The 27,462-nt window shown below is 43.0% G+C and overlaps 1 protein-coding gene across 1 annotated transcript in view; it reads right to left on the bottom strand.

Moving 5' to 3' along the window:
* The window catches only part of tesk1b (testis associated actin remodelling kinase 1b), a 31,877-nt gene extending 5,178 nt beyond the window's left edge, over window positions 1–26,699 (bottom strand). The window contains exons 1-6 of the mRNA XM_082526386.1: window positions 26,398–26,699; window positions 24,981–25,553; window positions 9,232–9,353; window positions 8,250–8,298; window positions 5,836–5,982; window positions 4,915–4,997 (exon numbers count right to left, since the gene is read on the bottom strand). Coding sequence (XP_082382512.1) covers window positions 4,915–4,997; window positions 5,836–5,982; window positions 8,250–8,298; window positions 9,232–9,353; window positions 24,981–25,169 — 590 coding nt within the window. The 5' untranslated portion in view covers window positions 25,170–25,553; window positions 26,398–26,699. The remainder of the gene's footprint in view (window positions 1–4,914; window positions 4,998–5,835; window positions 5,983–8,249; window positions 8,299–9,231; window positions 9,354–24,980; window positions 25,554–26,397) is intronic.
* Between the last annotated feature and the right edge of the window lie 763 nt (window positions 26,700–27,462).

Here is a 27,462-nt window from a genome sequence, read left to right as displayed (position 1 = left end):
GTGCAGGAGACCAAAGAAGATGACAGATTGATAAAAGGTGCAACAAGAGCAGGCTTCACAGGCCAATTCAGTGACACAGAAGCGAATCAAGAGGTCGTGCGGGGTGAGCCGTTACTCTGTGCAAGCGTACGTGTGTTTATGTGCACTTCCTCAGTATCTAAGAAACCACAGTGTTTTTCAGTTATCTGGAGATATTGTTGTGCAATTTTTGACCGAATTAAAAAGGAAGGAAGACAAGAATGTGCAAGGACAACGTGCTTGCACACATGCCTGCACACACACACACACACACAGCTGGCAGATACTTCCTCTGTGCTATTTCCATCTGCTACTGAGGGCTATGATACAGCAAAAAAAAAAAAAAAAAAAAAAAAAAAAAAAAAAACATACAGAAGGGAGAAAGGATGAGTCGAGACGGTCACAGCTCCTAGTGTAAACACCATTTGGAGAAGTGGACCGGAAGAAATGAGACAAACTGAGCGACCGCAGAAGGTAGCACAGGGAAAACACCACAACAGAAAAGTCATCAGCATAAACAGATCAGATTACTCTCGCCCTTCTGCTGATATGACTTGTTATGAGGGACAGCAGAGATCCAGCAAAGCCGGGAGAGCAAAAGGAGGAGGACTGGAATAGTTTGACCTTATTTGGAGCGCTAAACCCCTGTCATCATCTTTCCTTTCCTTTTTTTTCCCCCTCCCCATGCCACAAGCACAGCAGTTTCAGTCAAAAACACACTCAAAAAACACACCCACCAACATCATCCATTTTCTGCTAGCGGCCTGCTGCAGGATGCAACAGTGTTTGAATAGAATCAAGAGCAAACAGCCTTGGAAAAAAACAAAAAACAAACCACAATTGACCAGCTGCTATTGAAACAAAGTCTAGAACAAACAGAGCTGTCATGTTGGATAGGTGGAAGTATGCATGTATGTAAGTCCACAGTGACAGTTACATGGAAGACTCGCATCTGTAAAAATGTCAGCCTTATTTTTCAGCTCATCTGACACATTTTGCCAGGTTTTGCAGAAAGAGAGACAAGCGAAGTCACCCCTCCTGACAGTGACGCACACTTGTGAAGTGGCTGGACACACACACACACACACACACACACACACACACACACACACTCTTACTTTTAACTTAATAGCTGGAGACAGAGGAGGATGAGGACTAAAGAGACAAGAGTGTTTGTCAAGTTTGTCTGCATGTGTGGGCAGAGACACACTGACTATGGCACTGCTTTGAGGTCAGCCTCGACAGCCCTTTTAAAACAGTAGTCAGACTCGTATTGTTCAACCAATGGCCAAAACCTTTCTGCAAAAAAATGCTGTACATAAAGACAACAAATTCTTTAGTCTGACACATTTAGTCTCCTTAAAACTCCTTTTTTGGCATTTTCCAAAAGTGAAAAAATTCATAACACTGATGGATGTCAAGTACTGCATTTCCTCTTTCTAAACTCTGATGCAGAAAGTAAAGTGCTGTCATTTGTAGCAAGTATGTGTTATACTCGTGGATACTACATTAACCTGTTAGTTCTCTGCAGTGACTCATTCTTTATCAGATAGTTGTGCAGATAAATTTAGTTCAGCTATTTGTTTCAACAACACGCAGCAACCTGCTGCACTCGTGGTGTCACTGCTTTTCTTATCTAACAGCGTTAATCATCAGCAGCCACCAAAATTCATGCACAGCAAGAGAGAACTCATTACAACATAGCGTGCATTTTAACACCTGCCCATAAGCCATGCTGCATGCACCCTCAGGCCACCAATACAAGAGCAGCTCCTCATGCAATTCTTCCTAAAAGGAAAGCCCAACACTATAATGGACAAAGGCTTGCTTACATTGAAAGGGCTTTCATTTAGACACATGAAAGAACACCACATGCAACCACAGGATTATGTTTTGTTTGTTTGCTTTAAGCTGCCAGATATCAGACTGGAAGGGGGTTGCCTACACCTGCAACCCCCTTCCAATCCACAAAGCAACAGATCCCCTACAGCGCCTCCTGCAGGTGGGAAGCTCAAAGGATGATGGACACATAGGAACTGGTGGAGTCTAGCAAGGCCTGGGTTAAGGCATTCTTAAACACCTCCCCAAGGCCCTGTTCCAGGTCGAAAACTATGTATTCCATGTGGTCAACCTACTCATTAAACATACAGGAGCTGCTTGGCCCTTGAAACCCATGCAATACAGTTCCTGAAGCACAGTTTCTGTGCTGATGTTGATGCTAGGGCAAGTTTGATTTCAGCTCGGCCTTCAATACCATCATCCCAGACATTCTTATAGAGAAGCTGGTAAACTTGGACTCCCCCCCTCCACATGTGCATGGATCAAAAACTTCCTCACAGACTGTTCACAATCAGTCAAGGTTGGCAACCAGAGATCATCCACCCTGTCTCACAGCACTGGCTCACCACAGGGATCTGTGCTGAGTCCACTCTTATACACCAGTGACCGCACCCCTGCAACATCATCAAATTTGCAGACAACACCACTCTGATGGGGCTCATCACCAACGATGATGACACCGCCTACAGGGATGAGGTCCAGCGACTGTCAGAATGGTGTAACTACAATAACCTCACCCTAAACGCCAAGAAAACAAAGGAAGTGGTCATGGACTTCTGCAAAACAAGAACCGATCCCCCTCCCCTATCCATAAAAGGTGACTATGTGGAGAGGTTCCTCCTTTACGTTCCTCGGCACCCAAATATCTGAGGACCTATCTTGGTCCACAAACACATCAGCCCTAGTAAAGAAAGCCCAGCAGCGCCTCCATTTCTTGAGGGTTTTGAGATGTAACAGGCCGCAGACTGAACTAGTGTCCTTCCACCGTGCCACTATCGAGAGTGTGCTGGTGCACGCCATCCCTGTGTGGTACACTGGTTGCACAACAGCTGACAAGAAGAGACTACAGAGGGTCATCAGAACTGCAGAGAAGGTGATCGGCTTTCCACTCCCCTCCCTGGACTTAATTGCCAGCTCAAGATGTCTCTCCAGAGCCAGGGCAATTATAAAGGACCACCTCCATCCTAACCACCACCTCTTCAACATCCTGCCCTCTGGAAAAACGCTCAGATCCATCAAGTGCAAAACCAACAGACTAAAGAACAGCTTCTTCCCGTGGGCTGTCAGAACTCTTAATGCAAACTAAGAGTGTGTAAAGACTTCCCAAACACATCCACCCTGACACTGCTGTTGATCATCTATGTGTAATATCTCAGTCTTTCCATGTTCTGTGCAATATTTTTGGCTCATGTGCAATATTCTGGTCCCAGTCTGTTTCAGTGTTTCTTATACATACACCGTGTATATAGTCTGACTCACATATATGTATACATATACATTGCTTTTTATTTTATTTATCCCCCCCTTGTTGTATATTGGTCTCTTCTTTCTTTTGCACCTTTGTGGTCCAGCTACCCAATTTCGCTGTGCAAGAAACTGCACAATGACAATAAAAAGTTCTAAGTCCCCAAGTCCAAGTCCCAGTCTGGTGCCCTAGAAGCGACTTTTTAACAGCACCACTTACAGTTGATGGTGGAATATCTACAAGGAAGGACATTTCACAAACTGGCTTGCTGCAAAGGTGGCATCCTGTTACAGCACCACACTCAACTGATCGAGCTCTTCAGAATGATCCATCCTTTCACAAATGTCTAAAAGCAGACTGCATGTCTGTGTTCTTGATGCAATACATCTGTGGCAGCGGTACTCAAAGCACCTGAAGTCAAAGATGTGTGGCCCAGTACTTTTGCCCACACAGTGACATTCCCAAGTTTCCTCCAAAGCAACCATTTCCAGACAAATGGCTTTTACATGACTGCCCGTTTTTCTTCAAATAAAAGTGAGTGAAGCTAGAGCCAAGTAACAACTAGTGGAAATTCATTTCCATTTATGTAAAAACTGCATTTTAATTAATGAACCGTGGGACAATTTCATTTCAAAGTTTTCAAGACCTCCTTACTTCAGGCACAGACATCAGGACCGTCTCCATCACACCACTTCTTTCGTTGCAAGAGAAAATATTAAGATGCTGCACTGCTTCTTGAATAATTTCTCTATTTCCCAACTATCTTGCAACAACCCTCATGCTGGTCATTTTACAGATTCAGAGAGAATATACTTACATGTGATCACTGTCAGATTTAAAAAAACAACAAAAAAACAAAAAAACAAAACAGTTTGCATAACAAGTCTACAATTTAAAAGAGAACCTAAGAATTTGTGTTTTGTCCCCTCTACTAACACTTTGTTGAACGACTTTTTCTTCTGTAAACATTTTAACGTCTTTTCCCCTCAATCTTTAGAGCGGGGCCCTTTTATGCCAAGAATCTGATCATCCACCACTTAACAGACATGATGTCAGTGGAAAAATAGCTGCAGAAATTAAAATAAAGACACATCTGAGGATTGCTGGTCATTTATAGCCTGTACAGGCCAGTGATGAATTGTAGAAACCACATAAATGTCACTAGAAATGCAGCTGCAAAAACGAAGGGGAAGAGTCATAACGCGACACCAGCAACAGAGCTGTGAGTTAGTGGTGTGTCATAAAAGCTCACAAAAAAAAAAAACAAAAAAAAACCCCCCACTGAAAACATCACTGCGAGCCAAGTGCCGTCCCGTCTGCCTTCCCCTGGACCTATGAAACAGAGCGGAGGCAGCGTGTGCCTGTGTACTTTGGAAAAACCTGACTGATCGGGAGTGAGCAACAGTCTCTGTGTGTGACTGTGTCTCATCCGAACGTCTCCAGGAGAAAAGCAGAAGTTGAGGGAAATATTTCGAGAGTGCACGGAGAAAGATATGGCATGGAATATAAACAGAGCGGAGACGAGTGCAGGAGTGGAATTTATTGAGCACGACTTATCTAATCACACAGCTGATAGGTGTCGACGGACTGACCTGTAATCTGGTATTTTCTCTGCCAGGCCAAAGTCTCCCACCACGGCCGAGCACACGCTACCTTCCCAGCGCACCAGGCAGTTCTGAACAGAGGGGCAAAGGTCACATGAATCACTTTATTGCTGCAGCAAACTGTGCATCCACAATATGTGAGAGCGGTGCTTTCTGCATGCCTGCAAAGATGTTTTTGGTTAGTTTTTTGCAAGAAGAAGAAAACTTTAAGAAAATTCAGACATTCAGAGCATCAGATCGCAGCGTCCCCCCCAAATTATTTCCTTTACACTCCTAGAAATACTCTGGACGCACGACACGTGATGCCCACTCACTAGTGTTGAATGCAGCGGATTATCAGCTGTTGCATAATGACGTTACTGGCAGTAGTTTACAAAAGTCTACGACCTGCCGGGAGCACAGATGATAAGCCTGCAATCACCAAATCTGGTACATTTTTACACAATGTTTATTAATGTGCATTTTAAATACAATAAAACACACAGGCTCCTGTAGCAACCTATAAAAATAAAATTTGAGAAAAAAAACAGACGAGAGTAGGGGCTCTAAGTGTGTAAAGGTCGCCTGCCAAGACTCCCACAGATGTTTTGGCTGCTGTTTGGCACAGATCCAGGTGCAACACTGGACCTCTGTGATAGCATCAGATGTAATTTTACGATTTGTAACGCACCTGCAGCGCCTTTAAATCTGTACTCAGATCTTTTTCACCTTCCTTCTGTTTACCAATCACGAAGTATTTACACTCCTGCGCCTCCCTGTGCGTGTGTGCGCGCTCACCTGTAGCCCTCGTGCTATTGTGGCGCATTCATACGCCTATGTGCGTCACAACCTTCTGAGCGAGTGGGTTCAGTGAGTGTTGATTCTCAGTGATGTGTGCGAGCAGTACATGAGCACCGTGTGTGTAATCACCTTGGAGGTCAGGTCTCTGTGGAAGATGCCCTTGCTGTGCAGGTACTTCAGTCCCCGGGCGATATCCAGAGCAAGGCTGAGTCGCACACTCCACGACAGGTACACGTCGCTGTCCAACAGCTGCTCGAGGTTGCCACCATTGATGTACTGAATTATCAGGAGACCAAACAAAAACACAATTAGTTATATTAATTATACTGATTATGCATGCATCTCATTCTGCTTAAAAATGTTGAGATAAAAGCTGCTTCCAGTGTTGTTAAAGGAAAATGCTTCCAGAGGTGTTTTCCTATTTAAAAAAAGAAAAAGGAAAAACGAAGCTCTTCCTCCACACAGACACCAAATGCTTGCTAATGCTTATCATCTGGGTTTCTTCTTACTGTAGGTTTTAATCTTTAACCTGACATTGCTTTCAGTCAAATGATTTTATTTTCAAAAACAACTTTATTTAACAAGGACAACAGCAGTCTGGATACTGCAAACATCGCTGCATTCTTAGAGCACACTGTCATGTGTCCACAACCATCCACGTTACAAGAAGGCAGCATCCGCTTTCCTTTTCTTCATGTTTGTTTAAACATCATCTCAGTTTACTTCAAGATACAGTGCCATGGCATCTACAGCGATTTCATAGCCTAGCATCCTTCTTCTCTAGAGGTTGACACAGATGGTCCTAAAATACTTGAATTTTACTGCATGTCCAAAGTATGTGAGGGTGCAGGTGTTCATGTGGCCAAACAGTCTCCAGCATTGCTGTTGTGCTATATTAATACAATGTAACTGAACTAAAATGTTGTCATACGCACTCAAACATCAAGTCTTCTGCAACAACAACTACGGATCCTTTTTTAGTGCATTTTGTTATAGTTAAGAGCAGATCAGAATTAAATCTCAAGTTTTCAAGCACTTAATCTTCCTGCGTTGAACTGTGCCAGGCAAACCTCACTGAAGATTAAAGTAGTTTATTTAGGCCACGACTTTTCATATTCATCAAGTCATCTGCTGGGTGAAGACTGGAAATCTGTTTGTATGCATTGTTATTTCAATGGTTGAAAATGTCACTTTCATTTATGAGAAGTTGAGCTGACAGCCAAATTTTGGGGGGGAAAAAAAAAAAAAAAAAAAAAAAAACCTCAAAAACCCCCCCCCCCCAGGATATTCTGTAAATTGATATGCAACAGAAGCTCTCATTTGTACGGGAAGCCACTGAGGTTGCATGATAAACAATTTAACCACAAGGTGACAAGAATTTCCCCATTTCTAAAAATGTGAATGATGATAAAACCTCTTGGTCAATCAATCATTTAAATAAAAGAAAAAATTAAGAAAAACAAAAAGCTATAAAACCTCTGACCAACACGACCCACTAAAGACACTACCTGACGTTAGAGCAGGTACGCCTCTTCTCTCCTGACCTTTATGCTTTTTACTGACCAGCTGCTCAGTTACTATGGCAACATCTAAGAAACAGGTGACCTGTTATGAACCGTGTGACCTCAGTCTGGCCAGGATTAAGTGTACCGCAGTTACAGACGCTTGTACCGCCTGTTCTGGGTTTATGTGGAGAAATGAAAATGAAATCACCAATTTCAGAAGAAAAATCCTGAGAATCACATTCATCCAACCTGCCTAAACACTTAAACTGGAGGGCAGGGCTCAGTTAATTGAATAATAATATTTATGAGTCTTTTAAGATCAATTTTCAAATTAACTGACTAAATTAATGAGGTTGACACTACGCCTACGTCAGACAACCTCTCAAAAATAACTGACTGCAACATGTAAAGTTTACACAACAGTAAACAAAGATGATATTAGACGGGTATATTTAGCAAATTAAAAAGCCAGCCGATGCCTTACAGCAGGCCTGATTCTCTTTCTCCTCCCCCCGGGACCAATAACTCGACCCATACTAGTTTGAAGTACAGGATCTGAAGAAACCATCTCTTTACGGCCAGATTTAAAACTCAGACGGTGAGATCAGAGTGCAATTTAAATTTGATTTCAAAATCAAAAGAGCCAAAACTTTTCATAAATGCCTCAAAGCATTTAGATAAATAATGCAAAAGATATAAAATGCACAATAAATGTCACGTTCAGTGTAAAGTGAGCTCAAAAACCAATGTATAACATTAATTTAGGCTGGCTTTCTCATACAGACTGAATTAAAAACCACAGACTGAGGCTGCAGATATTTTCCCTCCATTTGATGAGTTTGACTTTTTTTCTTGCTTCAAGGGAACCTTGTTTGCTACAATGCTTATAGTGAGGACAAAGGCAGATAAATATCAGTTTCTGGTCACATCATTGCTTTCATGCAGATGCACACAGCCGCCTGTTACCACTACAAAGGGCAAAATGAGGAGATCAAAACCAGATCGCCATCTGTGCTGTAGCACATTAATGAGACTTACCTCTGTGAGAGCATGGAGCTGCCCCTCATGGACACACACTCCTATAAACCTGTGGGTAAAGTACAGGAAAATATATTAATGTCAAGTCTAAACTTTTTAAACATTTCAAGGATTTTTTTTTAGTATGGTGGACACACCCGGGACAGGTTCTATCACAGGGTATATTACACAACCATTTAAACAGTGTCAACAGTTTAAAAAATGGTTTTATCAAAGCACGGCTGCTTTGAGAGGCATGTCCCGACAGAGGAAGCTGCCGGGCAAGTGTCGCATCTGCTAATCTGAATCACTGAGCTGGAACTCGAGACAGTTTGTGGCTTCTGGAGCATTTTATTGCAATCGTTCAATAACATGGTCTGCTGTGCAGCTAATTGCACCAAGTTGTTTTGCCGTTTGTTTTGTTTGTTTTAAATGTTTTTAAATCAGGTGTGGCGCACCAATGTGGTCTATGGACCTTTTATAGCCCACCCGCTTTTACATCCATGTACACTTCAGGCTACGGCAAAAAGTGCCAAAGACTCTTATTAAAAGGTCATTAAAAAGTTATTTTCAAGTCAAGTGGCCTTATTGTCATTTCAAGCATGTGCAGTGGTACAGTACACGGTGAACCGAGACAACGTTCCTCCATGTGGTGCTACACATGACAAACAAACGCAGGACTACACAAAGTGCAATTGTGCAAAAAAAAAAACCAAAACAAACAAAACCAAAACAGTTCAACACCGGACAGAACTGAACGATACAGACACAGCAGTGCAATCACTGACAATGAACCCACTGAAAATCTAGTCTGTGGGCTCTTCTTGTGGACCACACAAACCACATCTATCACCAGTGTTTGAAGGCCGATTATTCTAAACAGTGTACGATGAGACATGCCATCACAATGAAAATCAAACACTGGAAAGAAATGTTTTTAAATGAAAAAGGTAAAAACTGAGTTTATGTTAACAGTGAGATGGAAAGCCAACATTTCAGTTACCTGAGTATGTTAGGGTGCGATAGTCGATTCATGAGCTGGACCTCCCTGAGCATGTTGGCCCTGTTACTGGCCAGGATGTTCATCTTCAGAGCCATCACCTGACCAGACACACGGTGTTGCACCTGGATGATGAAAGGGAAAGGAGCACAAACGCTTTATTTAGATCAACTGAAGCAACGAGAGCTGAAAAGCCGAAAAGACAATTTGTCATCACAAGCAAAAACACTTAAAATCTGCCTCACACCCCGGAAGAATCCATGACTGCTCCACATTTGGATGAAAGAAATATTTAAGACGCCTCACAGTTAACAGATGTATGGCTGAGGAGAGTAGGCGTGCGGCGCAGCGCTGGTGATGACGGATCTATCACACGTGCATCAGTCACACCATCAACACCCTCTGAAGCAATAAAAATCTAAGTGCTGACTGAATGATATCTGGAAACCGGCCACGAAGCATTTAGAGGGTCGGTCGAGTTTCTTCCACACTCCTCTTGGCTGCTCGTCTGACCAAACCTGCTGCCATGACAATGAGGCCGTCTGGTATGGTAACTATGGCGATGCGACATGCTTCCTGGCGGGTGCATGTTTGTGCATATTTGCTTGGCAAGTAGTTTGACTTCCACAGAAATGTGTACGAGCAGCAGATGAAAGCAAAACACTGGGAAGGTTTGCTGTGCGTGTGCGTGGTGAGAAAGGCCAGCACTTTAAGTGTTTTACATGTACGAGTAAGTGTGAAAGGAAAATGTTGGCATTGTGAATCAATTAGAGAGGACTGCTGCTAAATTCTGACTTCGTTTTCTATCATTTTATGCATTCTGACCCCTCACGCTTCATCTGCTGCCTTTAGAGATTTTTTGTAATTTAACAAGTCTATAAAAGTTAATTGTTTTACCATTAAAGCAATCACAAATACTTTGGCGTGCAAACAAATATAGCTCGATGATGTTAGAGTATTTAACTGGTCCAAAGCATTATTGTTACAGCCAATTAAGCTGGAATTAAAATAACTCATTTGTCCTCTAGTAGTGCTACGTGTATTCAACTGGTTTACTTTGGGTCCTGTCCAAAATGTCTAAAAGTATGTCTAGCAGCTCTGTGAGAGCGTACTCTTGCATAAAGGAGCCAACACCAAAAAAAACACAACATGCTGCACTGCTCCAGTAAATGCTGAGCCTTGCTATGACGCGCAACAGTGTTGTTGTAACATCTCACCACAAACAATTGTAACAGGGTATCGGTACATTTACAAATTTACCAGTTACTGAAAAATAAGTACGTAAATGTGAGAAAAGGACATTGAAAAGTACACCACATGATTGAGCAGCTTGTAGAACCACCTTTATTATAGTGGAGGAATTTTGGGCCACTCTTCAATTCGCTAAGGTTTGCAGGCATTCATTCATGTGCCTCTGTCAGTGCGCCACAGGGTGCTGTGGCTGCAATGTAGCTGCCATCACCAGTGTGTGAATGTGTGGATGACTGGATGTGTAAAGCGCTTTGGGGTCCCTAGGGACTAGTAAAGCGCTATACAAATACAGGCCATTTACCATGTGCAGCTCTCAAAAAAAATTTCCACAGTATTTCAGTCAGGTTGAAGTCTGGACTTTGGTCCGTTACAACCCTTTAATTCTTTTTCAGTCATTCTGTTGTAGATTTCCTGCCATGTCTGCAGGTCATTGTGCTGGTGCATGACCCAGTTTCTGCCACGTGTCAGACAGCTGACCTCATACTTGACTCTAGAACATTTTGGTATTCAGAGGGATTCATGGTCGACTCAGTGACTGCAAGGTCCCCAGGTCCTGTGGCTATACAAGCCCAAATCATCATCCCTCCACTACCATGCTGACATTTGGTTTACAGCAAACATGCCAAACATGGAGCTGTGCATTACGGCCAAACATCTCCACTTTGGTCTGTCTAAAGCACATTGCTCTAGAAGTCTTCGGCTTTGTTCAAATGCATCTTTGAAAACTGAAACAATGCTGCCATGGAGAAAAGAGGCTTCCTTCTAGAAATCCTTCCAAACAGGCCATACTTTATCTTTTTAAAAACTGCACCATCATGAATTTTAACATGTGACCTGAAGCTTGCAGAATTTGAGACGTCCGTCTGAACTTGGGGTGGATTTGCTAGAATATCCACTCGCTCCTGTCCTGTGAAACACTATATTAATAAAAAGTCTTAATACAGAATAGAAGACTTCATTTGATATCTTTTTACAACTTTTTTGACATAACTCTGGACAACACGGGTCAGAAAACCAGACAAATTTAAGTATAAGGGTACAAGCGTTTACATGGCGCATGCAGACATACATGCTTCATTCTTTTGCTCAGGTTTTTAGCCGCCAACTTTAAATCTGCTCTTTTCTATCGGTCAAATCACATCAGTCGAGCCTTCAATAGCTGACAACACCAAGAAAGGTTAAAGTGATCACACATGAACACCTTTCAGTGGTAGAAATTCAACAGCATTTTTACTTTCTGGAAAGCATTGGACAGCATCAACGCGTTAACGAGCTAACCGTGCTAACACCGGCCAGCCCCACGCACGGGGCCATCCGCGGTAACTCGTTAACAGAGATTTGCTGCGTTAATGCAGTTATGGCGTTAACATCATTTTAACGAGATTAACACTGACAGCACTATGATGTGGTTTTGGGAAGTATAATTTACATATACATGCCAAACAGACTGAATCAGTGTTAAATGTTTCTAAAGCGGTCTCTAAACCCCCTTTAAACCCGCTCAGTCTGTTTGTTAGGGTTAGCAGGATGCAATTCAGTGTCTCGTGGAGTCTTATTTACATGCACAGTCTAAAACAGTGACCTTAAAGCTTGGCTATACATCAAATATCCTTTTAGCTAACAATAAAAGCTAAACCGGTAACCTTTTATCTTCATTTGTGACATAAATGTGAAGCGAAGGAGTGAGAGAGCGTGAGAGAGGGTCAAAGTCTGCAGTCGTGAACTAAAGTCAGAGTGACACTGGCCTGGATCTTAGCTGAGCTCTGGATCTGACTGATGATAGAAAAACCACAAAGCCTATTAGAGTACAGACTAGAGTGCAGTGAGTAATGCCACACACACACACACACACACACACACACTCTCATCGACTGGCTGCTGTGTCTCTTCTTAAAAAGGTCGCTCGAGGACTCCAGACTGCAAGCGCTGCACGCATGCATGGGTGCACACATGTAAGACTCGCACACGGACACAACTGCACTTGTGAACAGTCGCTTACTTCCTGTTGCAGAATAAAAAGGAAGGCTGAGCAGCACAAGTGTAGAGGGTAGAAGTGCAGGACTAATCTCCACTTCTCTTTATACATCTGCTGCACTTAGAGGCTGATGCAGACTCATGTGGGCTGGAAGATGGAGCCTTGAAGCTGATTAAAGGTTACTTTATACTTAAAAAGCCTCTTTGTGCACACATTAGCACCAATTTCTCTTGGAAAGCAGCCTGCATGGCTGTGGATTCACATCACACTTGTCTAGGTTTCTCTGCCTTCACACACTTAGACGATATCTTTTTTTTTTTTTGACACTCTGTGTAATCCTGTGATTAACGGGCAGCCACACACAGACACACACTGACTCGCACAGGCAGGTTACATTGCAAACATGCACCAACTGCTGAGACAGCAGTGGTTGGAACTGCAGCCCTGTTCGACCTGTCAAATTTTGTCCTGACAGTTTAAGCTCCCAAACAAACAACCTCTCACTCATCATCACAGAGTCAGCCTGACTCAGCATGGAGCTCAAGTGCAAACCTTTCTTACGTGTGCAGTTTGGTTTTTTTGGCCATCTGAAAAGCTGAACTCTGTAAGGCTAACAGCGTATGCGTGGTGTTTTTCATTCCAAGCACTTTGATGGTCATCTCCAAGGACTCGCCACTGGAATGTCCATGCCTACATAGAGAGATTATCCATGATATGAACCAATTACACACATACACACACAAAAAAAAGACTTCTGCTCACATGCATGTGCCCAGCCACACCCTAACGCTCGCCTTCAAACACACAGAGCCTTGTAAAGTGCTGCTGTCAGCAGAGGAAAGGTCACTGGCATTTTTTGCCGTCTCGCTCAGTAGAGCCAACGTGCAGCAGCGTCTGTCATTAGCCAGCAGCCCGATGAGGCAGACTGATGCACAGCGAGGGAGGGAAGGACGTGCCAGAGATGCAGATGGACAACGCACTGGAAGGAAAGACTGGTTTGAAAAGAGCATATGTAAACCGTACTATGAGAAAAACTACACATTTGTTGCAGCCTCAGAGAGACCAGACCTGTAGTTTAACCTGACAGATGGTCGTTTCTGCAGTGCTGCGGTACTGCCAGGCTTCTTACGGTTAATGCAGCAAGCTGCAGCCAGGGTTTAATCCAAGCGCAAGGTACCCTCAGCCCGCGAACTGCTGTAAGGAGTCTCAATGCCAAAACACGGCAGTTGTTTTGGCATTTGCGATTAATATTTTTTAATATTAATGAATCCATTTCTAATGTTAGCTAGAGCTGCTAACTGACTTTGAGGCAAAGTGGATAAGAGGGAAAATTAACCAAAAAAAAATAAAAAAAATCATTTTGTTTATGTTGGCACGAAGAATATAATACACTGAAAAATGCAGTCACTGCTACTATTACTACCACCTATTTAACAAATCGGTTTCACCACAAACAAGTGAACCTTAAGGATTTTGGACTATAAACATAAATGAAACAAACATAAATGTTTTTGGTAAAGTGTAAAATGCAGATTACATTTTATGATATGCAAACACAATTTTTCCTGAATATCAAAGAAGCTTCACTAACATTTAAGCTGATGTTCATTTCATGTAAAATCTGTGCTGAACAGATCACACACTGCTGCAGAGGGTGGAGTGTGGCTGGCTGTAACACCACACACACACACACACACACACACTGACTTTGCCTCCAGACATGGGGTCAACTCCAAAGGCCTTGAGGATTTCATGGTTACTTCAGCTTCCCACCAGCAGTAGCCCGTCTCTGGCTACTTTAATGAAAAGTAAATCAGCCTTCAAACCACATCAGAAAGTGGAAATACAAGGAGACTGGACTAAAATGCGTTTCTTGTAGTATACAGCAAAACAAATGTGGCAAATCTCCTCACAGTACTGGCTTGTAGATGCATATGAAAGAAAAACATCCCTTTCAAAAAAAGTAATAATCATCATCACTAAATGTGCTTCCTACACAGTATTTTAACAAAAGGAAAGCAACATTTATCTCACAATCAGCATTTCAAGACATTTTTAACAAAGGAAGCAACACATCAACCAAACTGACACGTGAGGTTTACGCTGAAGTGTGAAGAGACCAAGCAAAGTCCCGAGGGGGGGGAAGTAAACTTGTGTTTGATGGATAAAATTACTTCTGCAAAACAACTCAAGGCTTAAGCTGCTGCCTGAGGCACTGCTCTCAGTTATAGCGTGAAGAAGCTTACAGACTGCGTTTCAATAAGAACGCACGCGTGGAAACGACCGAGACGAGGCACCCAGCCAAGCGCTGGTCCATCAGTGAACGAGCAGGGAGGTCCCACTCTGCGCGGTCAGGTCAGGTTCAGAAACACAACCTGATCCAGGAGGCGTGCAGTCCACGAGCTGTCACAAAACCGATCACTGTCTGTTGCACAACAACAACACTGAGCCGGCCACGCCTCCTCACACACAGGCCAAAACAAAGAGGGGTCATTTAAGTTCACGCATGCAGCAACACACTGTCATCATCGCTGACCCCAGAGAGGCTGCTAAAGCAGACAGAGGAACATGAGGACCAGGTCTGGATCGACTGGATTAATACATGCATGAGACATGACTGATATTTTATTTATTTATTTATTTATTTATTTATTTTTTTAACTAAGGTCCTCGAGTGTCTGATTATTTCTAGAAAAATTACTTCCTTCACTGATACATGGACATACAAGATGTTATACAGCTGTAGTGATAGCTTCTAGAGTCCATATTAAATACAATATAAGTAACACCTCATCAAATCCATGCGCATAAATGACAACACCAACTTTTTAAAAATTATTACCTAACAACCCCCGCCTCCCCAAGACTGGATCTACCTGGGAGCTGTGCTGGAGTCTAGTAAGAAAGACAGACCTGGGTCCTTGCCGTGTTAACCTTCTTAAATGCAAGGAAATCATCCGGAGGCCTAATTTTTAAGTGAATTTCAAAATAAAAGACCAAAAGAAACAAAGTCCAAGGTGGAAATTCATTCAGGTACACTTTGGAAAGTGTTATTTGTAATTACCTGACTATTACTGGTCCTTAATTTCAGATTTTTAGGGGAATTTATGTTTTTATCAAATATAGTGAGGACATATTTCCGCTGGATTTGGAAGTGGCAGATTTTGGAGGAAGATATATGTATGAAACACAAACAGCCAATAAATTACCATGTGTGGCTTTAATACTGCAAGTAGTGAGAGAGAGTACATCTTGTTTTCTTGAGGTGACTCCTTAATGGAACAGTGAACTGAGCCACCGTCACTGGCGACACAAATACTGAACCACTTGTTTACCTTCTTACAGGGGAGTTGCTCTCCTTGAGGTTTAGCTAAGACTACAGCCCCACCAACAAGTGGACGGGAGGAAACGCTCATTGTGCACCAATGTAAACACACAAAGTGTCTCCTGATATAAATCTATTGGTAACCACGAGAGGGGGTGAAAAAGGGAAAAAAAAAAAAAAAAAAAAAAAAGGGAAGGACCTGAAAACATAAGTGTTGGGCAACTCTTGCCCAACTACCTATTTTAATCCACAGTCAAGTTGAAAAATTGCATTCAATAAACACAGCGGTTTAAATGAAGACGTGAAACACCACACGCTCAGCACTTTCGAGTTTGTGTGGCCGTGCAGAATATAAACAAAGATAAATATTTGTGCAGCGAGCTGCAGCAAAGCAGGCCCCGACTGGAATGACAGAGGAAGGGAATAATGAGGGAAAAGTGCCACACTAAAAGCAATCATTTTCAAGTCTGCACTGGCTCTCCCATACCAACACCACCATCCAACAGTAACACAAGCACATACACCCAGCCCGCCTCCTAATCCCAAACACTGAAAATGATCACAGGCACACAGGAGACAGCTGATGATGGATCGTGGTTTGTGTGTATGCAACACAGGAGATCTGTTTTTTTCTCCTCCTTTGTTGTCGTTTTAGATTTCCAGAGCTGAAATCGTTCCAGCCACCGGGATTTACTAAGAACCGATTACATCCTGACACAGGACGTGTCAGGATGTAATCAACATGACAATGATCCAGCAGGACGCTGGGAGATTCCCAGATTTGCTGGTTACAAAAATGTTTTATTTCCCTCTCCCCCATGCCATTTCAGGAAGTGTAAGACCAATACGATGGAAGAAAAGATTTTGTTTTCTGCAAGAAAGTCGTTTTTTCTAATATAAATCGACCTGGGTAATAAATCCATAAAGCAACTGCCAAATCTATAAAATGTTAGAAAGAAGAGGAAAACATTCCTGCCACCATCACAGAAATCCCAACATTGAGTAACAGGTACATCGGGGGTATTTCTTCAGTAATTAGAGGATCCACTGAAAGTTAAGCTCAGCTAATCCAATAAAAACCAAATGAGTGAGAGGCAGAGTAGAAATGTTATGAAAATGCAAACTTAAACGAGTACAGTACTGTGCAAAACTCTTTGGAAAACCGTCACTTCTTTACACTTTACATGGACAGTGAGACATATTTGCAAGCACACACACAGAAAGACGCTATATACAGTGGGGCAAAAAAGTATTTAGTCAGCCACCGATTGTGCAAGTTCCCCCACTTAAAATGATGACAGAGGTCAGTAATTTGCACCAGAGGTACACTTCAACTGTGAGAGACAGAATGTGAAAAAAAAAAAATCCATGAATCCACATGGTAGGATTTGTAAAGAATTTATTCGTAAATCAGGGTGGAAAATAAGTATTTGGTCACCTTAAACAAGGAAAATCTCTGGCTCTCACAGACCTGTAACGTCTTCTGTAAGAAGCTTTTCTGTCCCCCACTCGTTACCTGTATGAATGGCACCTGTTTGAACTCATCATCTGTATAAAAGACACCTGTCCACAGCCTCAAACAGTCAGACTCCAAACTCCGCCATGGCCAAGACCAAAGAGCTTTCGAAGGACACCAGGAAAAGTATTGTAGACCTGCACCAGACTGGGAAGAGTGAATCTACAATAGGCAAGCAGCTTGGTGTGAAAAAAATCAACTGTGGGAGCAATCATCAGAAAATGGAAGACATACAAGACCACTGATAATCTCCCTCGATCTGGGGCTCCACGCAAGATCTCATCCCGTGGGGTCAAAATGATCATGAGAACGGTGAGCAAAGATCCCAGAACCACACGGGGGGACCTGGTGAATGACCTGCAGAGAGCTGGGACCAAAGTAACAAAGGTCACCATCAGTAACACACTACGACGGCAGGGAATCAAATCCCGCAGTGCCAGACGTGTTCCGCTGCTGAAGCCAGTGCATGTCCAGGCCCGTCTGAAGTTTGCCAGAGAGCACATGGATGATACAGCAGAGGATTGGGAGAATGTCATGTGGTCAGATGAAACCAAAGTAGAACTTTTTGGTATAAACTCAACTCGTCGTGTTTGGAGGAAGAAGAATACTGAGTTGCATCCCAAGAACACCATACCTACTGTGAAGCATGGGGGTGGAAACATCATGCTATGGGGCTGTTTTTCTGCCAAGGGGACAGGACGACTGATCCGTGTTAAGGACAGAATGAATGGGGCCATGTATCGTGAGATTTTGAGCCAAAACCTCCTTCCATCAGTGAGAACTTTGAAGATGAAACGAGGCTGGGTCTTCCAACATGACAATGATCCAAAACACACCGCCCGGGCAACAAAGGAGTGGCTCCGTAAGAAGCATTTGAAAGTCCTGGAGTGGCCTAGCCAGTCTCCAGACCTCAACCCCATAGAAAATCTGTGGCGGGAGTTGAAAGTCCGTGTTGCTCGGCGACAGCCCCAAAACATCACTGCTCTCGAGAAGATCTGCATGGAGGAATGGGCCAAAATACCAGCTACTGTGTGTGCAAACCTGGTAAAGACCTATAGTAAACGTTTGGCCTCTGTTATTGCCAACAAAGGTTATGTTACAAAGTATTGAGTTGTATTTTTGTTATTGACCAAATACTTATTTTCCACCCTGATTTACGAATAAATTCTTTACAAATCCTACCATGTGGATTCATGGATTTTTTTTCCACATTCTGTCTCTCACAGTTGAAGTGTACCTCTGGTGCAAATTACTGACCTCTGTCATCATTTTAGGTGGGGGAACTTGCACAATCGGTGGCTGCCTAAATACTTTTTTGCCCCACTGTAAGACTTGCAACCATTTCTGATGAGGTTTCAGTGAACAGTACATGGGTCGACTGAAGGGCCAGATGCATCAGTCAGGTCCTGTGCTGGATTTTTCCCACTTTAAGGACTTTCAGATATCGTTAATCTACTGTAGATGTTTTTTCCCCAGTCCTGACACATCTTTTGTCCTCTACTTGCCCAGTTTTCCTCAATTTTTTATCACTCACACACACACACACACACACACACACACACACACACACACACACACACACAAGATTCAACTAATGAAATTGGAACAAGTTCTGTGTTTTTGTGACAGGCTGCCAGTAACAAAGTGCCAAAAGACATAACTTCAGTCTCATTGTTTACCATGCTGTTTGTTATATGCAGACGATACAAGCTCATTTATCGAGTTAGGCATCTTTATGTACCTAAATGATTCACAGGTCAATGTTAAGTGGCTTAAATAAAATAATCCTGAAATTGAATAAAAATACAACCTACCTACAAAGCATACTCTATTAAGGAATATTTAAGGAAGAAACTTTATTAGCTAGCACGTTTATTTGCTAAACATAATGTACATATAACCCGCAAACTAAACAAAATTAATTTCAGGTCTACAAATAGTGGATAAATGACAGCTTGTTAACTATAGCGGGTGGGCTGAAAATAATCTAGCTCTATGTTAAACCTGATTTAAAATGTTCAAATATCAAAGCCCTTATTACAATTTTTTTTTAAGAAAAAAAAATCCCTACATTTAAGAAAGCAGGAAACAGTCTAATTGCTAGAAGCCAAATATAGCTGATGATAGTGAATTTTTGCCTAGCAACAGGTCTTGATGGCAGATATAAACTTGATAAACACTCAAACAGCAGCAGCACAGCAGCGTTTGACAAACCATTTCCTTCATCTTACCAACTCGTCACATACAGCTGACCGACACACTTCAATCACAGGGACAACACTCCTAAATCCCACTTCTTATCCACTTACTCTCCATGAGCTTGTTATCTTACATCAGGTTTAGGCAGAGTCCAAAACAAATGCACACACAGCCTCCAGTCAGGCTAATCACAGCATGTATGATAATTACCAGGAAGACTGGCTTTCTTACAGTGAGGAGTTTCATGGAAATTCAGTGTTTGTGAGAAAACTGGCAGTGATGCTGAAGCTCAATTACCAAAAGAATAAAGCAATCAGGAAATGGGGAATTATATCACGTACAGCATGTTTGTTAAATATAACACTAAGATAACAGGCTGCTTGTAGTAATGAGCAGAAAGACTGGAACGCACTGGTGAAACTACTACAACTGCTACACTGAAAGATAACATCTGGGCTCTGACGTTATTAAGCTCAGCTCAGTCAGGAGCACAGTAAGTGAAAAATAAGACTGCTAGTGGTCCATCTGCAGTAATTTTATAATTGCTGGTATGGCTCCGTTCTGGGAACTCGATACACATACTTGGAAAACTGGAGACAGGGCGCACAGCAGGGCAGGCATCAGTAACAGGACACTGATTAAATCAGAAACAGCATGAAAAGGAGAAGCCAGAAGGGAGGTGGGTTGCAAAGAGGCTTGCAAATGCACAGCAGTTGTTAGCAGCTTAAATTTTGCTTTATATAATTTACAAATTAGGCAGTCATGTATTTATAGACAGGTCAAAAATAATGAGATTAAATCATTTTAGCTATACCTGGAGGAAGAACTATGGATGAGTACAGATAAAACTTTGACAGCAGCACATCTGCCTATTCTACTTAAAGGTTCGATTATTCACCAGCTACTTTATGTGATCGAATTTCTGTGTGGGAAAGAAAAGTTTTCAGCATCAACTACCAACTGATTAACAGAGCAGAGCGGCAGAGAATAAAACTGCATGTGGAGGTGTGCAATGGCATGAGACTGACATCACAGTTTAGCTATGCACAAAAAAACAAACAAACACAAAAACCCCACACACATACCAGCACTGATAATAGATACTCTGATAAGCTTTGAGGTATACAAGTCCAATGAATTGAAGGATCTGGAACCAGCTTAATTCCCATATCTAGGTGGCAAATGTTACCTTTACCCAGCCAACTATCAGTTCATGTTTTACATTTATAACTGAAAGAACAAGACGTGATAGAGCCCTCACACATTAAGAGCGAGGTGTGCTGCAGCTCAGGTGTGACTGCAGTCACGTGACGTCTTCAGCCCGGGATCCGGTTCCTCGTCACTTCCTGTGTGCAACAACTTCCAGAGCCACAGTGAGCTGAATTCGATGTGTGGAACCCACATGGAAACTTTCATATACATGTGGGTTCCACACATGTATATGAAAGTGGGATTTTCTGTGGACGCTGAGATTTCCATGTCTCATGCAAATGATGGAGAAAGTCCAAATGAGAACCAAATCTTCTACGTGTGCTTGTTCTTGGACGTCTAACGTTCTCTGCGTTCACAAACATGCCATCTATTATCAGGAGAGAAACAGCCGGAGCGTGACGCAGTAATATGAAGTAAAACAATAATCCAATTAGAAATTGATCCAATTTGTTTGCTCAACTCCCTGCAGCCCTGAGAAAGGGACAGAATAAATAACCACATCCTACAGTTAACTGAACCTTTGGCTTATGATGCAGTTTAATTGTGAATGGGCGCTTTATTGCTTTCGAGCCTCTGGGTTATCAGGCTGATGAATTAGGAGTATTGCACAAGTGCAAAAGCTGGCACTTACAGACAGACACGTCCAGAACTTTGCTTTGAACAATATTAAAAAGACAAATTACAGCACCTGGAGGATTTGTCTTAACACGTGCACTCCTTTTTTTCTTCTTCTTTTTTTTTTTTTCTTTTTTTAAATCGCCCTGCCCTCTATTCCCCCCGACCCCTCCCAGATTGCACAATTTCACTCTGGAGATGTGAATGGCTGCCCGTTTGTGCTGCTGCGAGTCACCATTGATCTGAAGCACAACAGCAGCACACACATGGCAGGAGGCCAGGAGGCCTTTGTGAGTAAGTGCAGGAGCATCCATTTCAAAGCGTGGCCCATACACACTTTCAGTTTAGTAAAGTTTCATAAACAAAACATCAGGTAGGGGGATTTTTCTGCAGAACAGTTGGGCCTTCTTCCTCCGGGCTAAACCCGGACACAGGAGCGACTATTCGGTCAGCACACTTTATAAATATGACTGATAGCTGTGGTAACAATTTTGCATTTATATAGCACTATCAAAGAGCACACTCATCCAGACTCAATTGGCAACTTAACAAGCCTGCAGTGAGCACAGTGACATTTGCATGCTCATTGGCCATTCAAAGGGCAAAGCTGAGGGAGTGGCTTCAAGAAGCCGAGTGGCCTCAAGAACATTTTTCCTTGAGAACGAGAACAGCACAAAGAGTGAAGTCCGAACACAAAAAGCCTCGTTTAGTGAAGGTCGACCTGAGCCGGACTTCTTTTAAACTGAAGCACTCAAAAGAAAGAATTAGATATTTTTACTTAATCGTGTTTTGTATAATGAGTCAACTTCTTGTGAAAACAACATTCTTATTTCACAAATGAATGCACAAATGATCATCAGGACTTCCCCCTTCTGGAAATCCGCTGGCCCGAGCAGAGCGCACAGGAGACGGCGTAGATGCTGCACAGTCATCACTTTTCCTTAAACTTTGTACCAAGGAACGGACGTGATAAAGGACACCTGATGCCTGAGTCATTTGTGATCGCTCGTGCACGCCAACTGGGTTACGCGTGTAGATAAGTCCAGGCCTCCAAAGCCTGTGTGAAAACGGCATTAGACTCCACAGCCCAGCCAATTAATTTTTTAACCTTTAAAATGTTAGAAGTAGAGACCAACTTTTTAGAAATATTTGAAATAATGTCCCGTTTTGACATGAAAACCTTTGCTGCTTTTCTTTGCCTTACATGAAACTGATCATTTTGTGTTTTTTACCCCTTTCATTTTCATGATTTGCCACAATAAGCATGTGCCACCATTTCTGACAAACGCCTGTTCAACAGTATGATCGATGATGGAAATAATTACTGTACTCAGCATCTTATGCACCCACTCCATGTGATTTCATATCACGAGTTTAGTTGTGCAACAATCTGCAGGAGGACCAAATTCATCCTCTACAGTCCCACTAATGCTTTTAAAGACAAGATCATCACACTGAAAACAACTGGAGCTGTTTACAGCCAGCTGTTAACCTGTGAGTTACCACAGATCCAAAGATCAGACACATTACCTCATCTGGGTGTTTGGCAAGTCAAAATGAAGGAGCTCAAAATAATCTCTTAACAAGAACTAGTCATTACTGTAGACAGATTTACCTTTAAGGAGTGTTTATTTTATAGGCACTGACGTCAGTATTGAACAGCAGAGCTCGCAATCCTTTGATAAACTATTTACCAAATTAAATCACATTGTCCCTTTCTAATATTTTAGATTTTTGAAGTCAAACACATCAACTGATAATTAAGAAATTCTTCAGCCAGGCAGTGATTTACTGTAGGGCAGGTTAACATACAAGTGTTTCTATTTCTATACATACACACAGAAAGCCTGACCAGCCACACACAGACACTTGTGACAGGAGTGATATGGAGGAAAGCCACACCTGCAACTTAAATGCAACTATGAATACTCTAAAGCTTTAGATTAGAGTCATTAAGTCCAGGCTGGTACATACAGCCTATGAAGCATTGCTGCTAGAAGTGTGGCGATCGTATACGAGCAGAGCACACGATAAGAGCTGCACCCAAATTATTTCCACCAGCAACCTCACTGACACCGACATTTGTACGACCACTTAAAAGGTTAAACAAAGTCCAACGCACTAACCCGGAGTTCATTTCCTTCTACCAACATAAAACCAAATTAAATAAAACTTGAACAGTTTATTAAAAAAATATACAGAAGCTATAACCCCAGAGGAATGCCTTCATCACCTATAGAGTGAATAGTGTCTAACGATTATTTTTTGCACAGTAAATTCAATTTAAAGACGCAGATTTATTGCAAAAGCCTGTCGAATCACATGCGAGTGTGATGTAGGGTGTGAAAAAACACACCATTATAAAATACTACAGCTGGATCGTTTAACTTGACAACTGCGCTGCCTGAGAATTTTGGGGGTTTAGGTTTTAGCAGTACTTCGGTTAATTCCAAGTCTGTATGAAAGAAGAAACAGACTAAACGGCAAACACCTTTCATCAGAACGCTTAAGAGAGCAGGTAGTCAACTTAATGATTAGAAATGAGGCCGTTTTGCCTTCATTAAACAACAAAACCTACTTAAATTATTGTTCCAACTTTGATCCTATTAGATTCTTAAAAAAAACAAAAAAACAAACAAAACAAAAACGAAGCTTGAACTGTTCATTTATACCAAATGCTGCTGCAGTCACCTGCACTGCTGCTCAGCGAATAAATACAGAGCTGCAACCATTAGCTCATTAATCTGCAGCAAAAAAACATCAGCTTTATCAACAGTGACAACAAGTGCTCCCATAAAGCCCCAGTATGCTCTAGATTAAACCCCCTAATCCTCAATCTTTGAATCAAGCCTAATAAAGTCTTAGGTCGCGCCACACCCACCTGCCAATTCAACTACACACCTGTAACATTTCATAACTGAGCTGTGGACAGTTGTGACACCATTATGCTGACAAAATCTCCTCAGACAAAGACAAACACCTGCTAAAACACCTTGCCGGGAGCTCCTGGTGCAGCTAGACAACCGTGATGAAACAGACTCGAGAGATTAAAGCTCTACCTGCTACGCTGCATTAAGGTTCTTCGCAGCCAGCTCCTCCTGGAGTGATCTCTTTCACGCCATCACACCCTGGCAACTCAGAGCCATCATTAATGAGGCGTACCTCAGAATTAGGCTCGACGCAACTGAAAAGGCAGCGTGACAAAAGGGGATGAAGGCCACTGGTGCAAGCAGAGTCAGGAGTAGGGTCACCTTACAGGTGTACATGATCTACCTGCACTGACCATATCCCCTTACACACAGGGTTGGGAGGCAAAAACAAAACACTGCGTCCATCTTTCACCAACTAATGGGTCACTGCAAACAGGTGTGGACACCATGATGCCATCCATCAAAAAAAAGAAAAAGAAAAATGCATCATCAGCTTCCTCAGCAGTTATTCAGCACCATCAAGAGACTTGACAGGAAGTCAACAACTCATTCTGGGGCGTCAGGAAGTACATCTATTTGCAGTCTTAAAATACTGAAAGTTTAGAGGCTCCACTCAGAGCAGGATGTGCACGTTAAACTTCGAGCTTGTCACAAACGAGACTCAAAATCAGCTCGTGGAAGTTAAGTGAAAACTTGTCCCGTCCCCCCGTTTAGACCCCGTTTTCTCACCTTGAACACCTCAGAGAAGAACCCTGCGCCGATCTTCTCGCGGCTGAAGTCATCCAGGCGGGCCAGGGTAGACACGGCGCTGCGCAGGGCCCGGTATGAGGACGGTCTAATCCGGTTGGTTCCATGGACGTGGTGCATGGGCGGCTCAGCCTCTCCCTCCTGCTCATGCACGATCCTTTCCGTCTCCATCTCCGTCTCGGACGGCCCGGGAGGAGGAGGCGGACTTGGGACGTGTGCGTAGTTTAAAATCCAGCCCGACTACTGTTTACATTTCCCATGTCCGCTAGAAGGCCACAGCGCACGGCTCTCAGGAGAGCAGGAACGATAAACCAAATGTTGCAGCTGCGGTCTGAAACCAGTCAAGCCCAGTCCCTCAGATTCTTGCACACGTCCGGAACGAGCTCGTCTCAGTGCGTCCTCAAGCAGCTACACAGCTGCAGGGGTGCATCCTGCAGAGTCGGTGCGCAGTTTGGGGGTGAAGTCCCTCATGCCGTGCTCTCTCTCTAAACTGCGCAGGCTGCTGCTGCTGCTGCTGAGCGGCGTCTCTCTCAATTTCCTCCAAGTCTGCTCCTCCTGCAGCAAAGGAAAAAAAGAAAAAGAAAGGAGGACGGGGCTCCACTTTCTACTTCCACCAATTGAATCCCAGGCTTCCAGTGCGCGCAGACCTGCCTCACTCGAGCTCCAGCCTATTGAAACTAAAGAGGGAGAGCGGAGCGTGCACAGGGGCGTTAATTCAATAAATCATAACGTGTGCGCGTCTGATGCGATCAGTCTGTAAATAAAACTCCTGCTGCTTGTGCTGAGGGGGACAATACTTTAATTACAGCTGTGACGAATCATCGTATATGTCACAAAAATAAAACAAGACGATTTTGGAAAAGCGTGGCTGGGTTTAACTGCGACTCTTACATTACCCATTGAAATATGATGTGCACTCGTGAAGTCTGTAGAATGGATTTCCACGATGGAGTCTAAATATCTTTTCTTTTTCTCATTCCTGGGGTAGTCTGCCATGTCCTGCTCTCTGATAACATCGCAGAACGCAGACATATCAGCCCTGGCTGCCGCTGCTTGCACTTTGCACACACACAGTCGCTTTTTACAGCTGATTCAGCCGGCATTTACAGCTCTAATGGTCCCACGGTCACGCCGAAAGGGTAGGAGGGTGGGGGGGGGTCGTTTCTCAGCAATCCTCAGACAGCGCGTGTGTGCCTCCGGTGCTGATGCTCCGCAAAAACCCGGAGCATTGCTCACTGCGGATTCTAAATTATGGTGAGCTGAGTTTGACACGAGCGCACGCACACATGGTCATCAGACTCATGGTTCAAACAGAAATACGCTGACGTATAAAAAGAAGCTGCACTGAAACAGAGCGGAGACGTGCTTCACCGCAAAGCAGGAGGAGGGTCTGACTTACCTGGCCTTCTCTGAAAAACACAACCTCGACATGCGCCGGACGGCCCGGTGTCCTCTGCCGAGCTCCGAGCCAGCACCACCAGCGGCGTCCGGTTACCGAGAGCTTTAGTTTACCAATTAAGCCTCCTGGAGCCGCGGGTACGGACTCGGTGCTTGTTTCGTTTCACGTCACCGCTGCCGATCTGTGCCTCCCTCGTTGCGGTGTTGGCTGCTAGAAGGGAGAGGAGCGGTGACTTTTGCCGTGCTTTATTGGAGGCTGCTGAGCGGGGCGGGCACACACGTGATCACCGCAAAAATGCACCTGTGGGGGCGCCTGAAGTGCCCCAGGTCGTGCTGCTGCGTGCATGCGCTTAGTGTCTGGAGAAGATGAGGAGTCCGTTTGTGCGGAAACCCTGAGCTGTATATTAGACACGATCTTTATTATGATTCCTTTCTAACAGATCAGCAAGACAATTCAGTGGCAATAAACACGAGCTGCCTCATATATATATATATATATATATATATATATATATATATATATATATATATATATATATATAATGCAGGGGTGTCAAACATTAGGTTCTGGGGCTACAGTTGGCCCAGCAAAGACTCCAATCAGGTCCACTAAAAGGCTGGAAAATGTGATTGGCTTTTATTTTTGGACATTTAACTGTATTTTCATCAGTTTTAAGCCTTTTCTGCTGATTGCTCCCACATAGCTATTCACGCTGAACCAAAAAGGAATTAAGTAACAGATAAACATAAATAAAAAATTCTGTGAATCAACAAAACATGTATGTCTTATAAATACAAGACAGGGTGCATAATGAGCTAGGAGGATTTTCTCTGTCATTTTCTATAATTTTACACATCTTTACATAGAAATCTTGAGACGTGGTGTTGAAATTACAGTTTTTTCTCTTATGTTAAGACATTTATGGTTTAATGTGTCCTAAAACATTTTTACACTGGTTTAAATACTCAGGGTAGCGTCATAATGAGGCTCACGTGCATAGAAAAAAAGCCCTGTAATGGCTCATTGAATGTTCTGTGCGTTTATGCAGCTGCAAACATGTTTTTC

This window comes from Aulonocara stuartgranti (assembly GCF_965226115.1).
Source record: "Aulonocara stuartgranti genome assembly, chromosome: 3".
Lineage (NCBI taxonomy): Eukaryota > Metazoa > Chordata > Actinopteri > Cichliformes > Cichlidae > Aulonocara > Aulonocara stuartgranti.
This window is presented reverse-complemented; position numbering and strand designations above follow the sequence as displayed.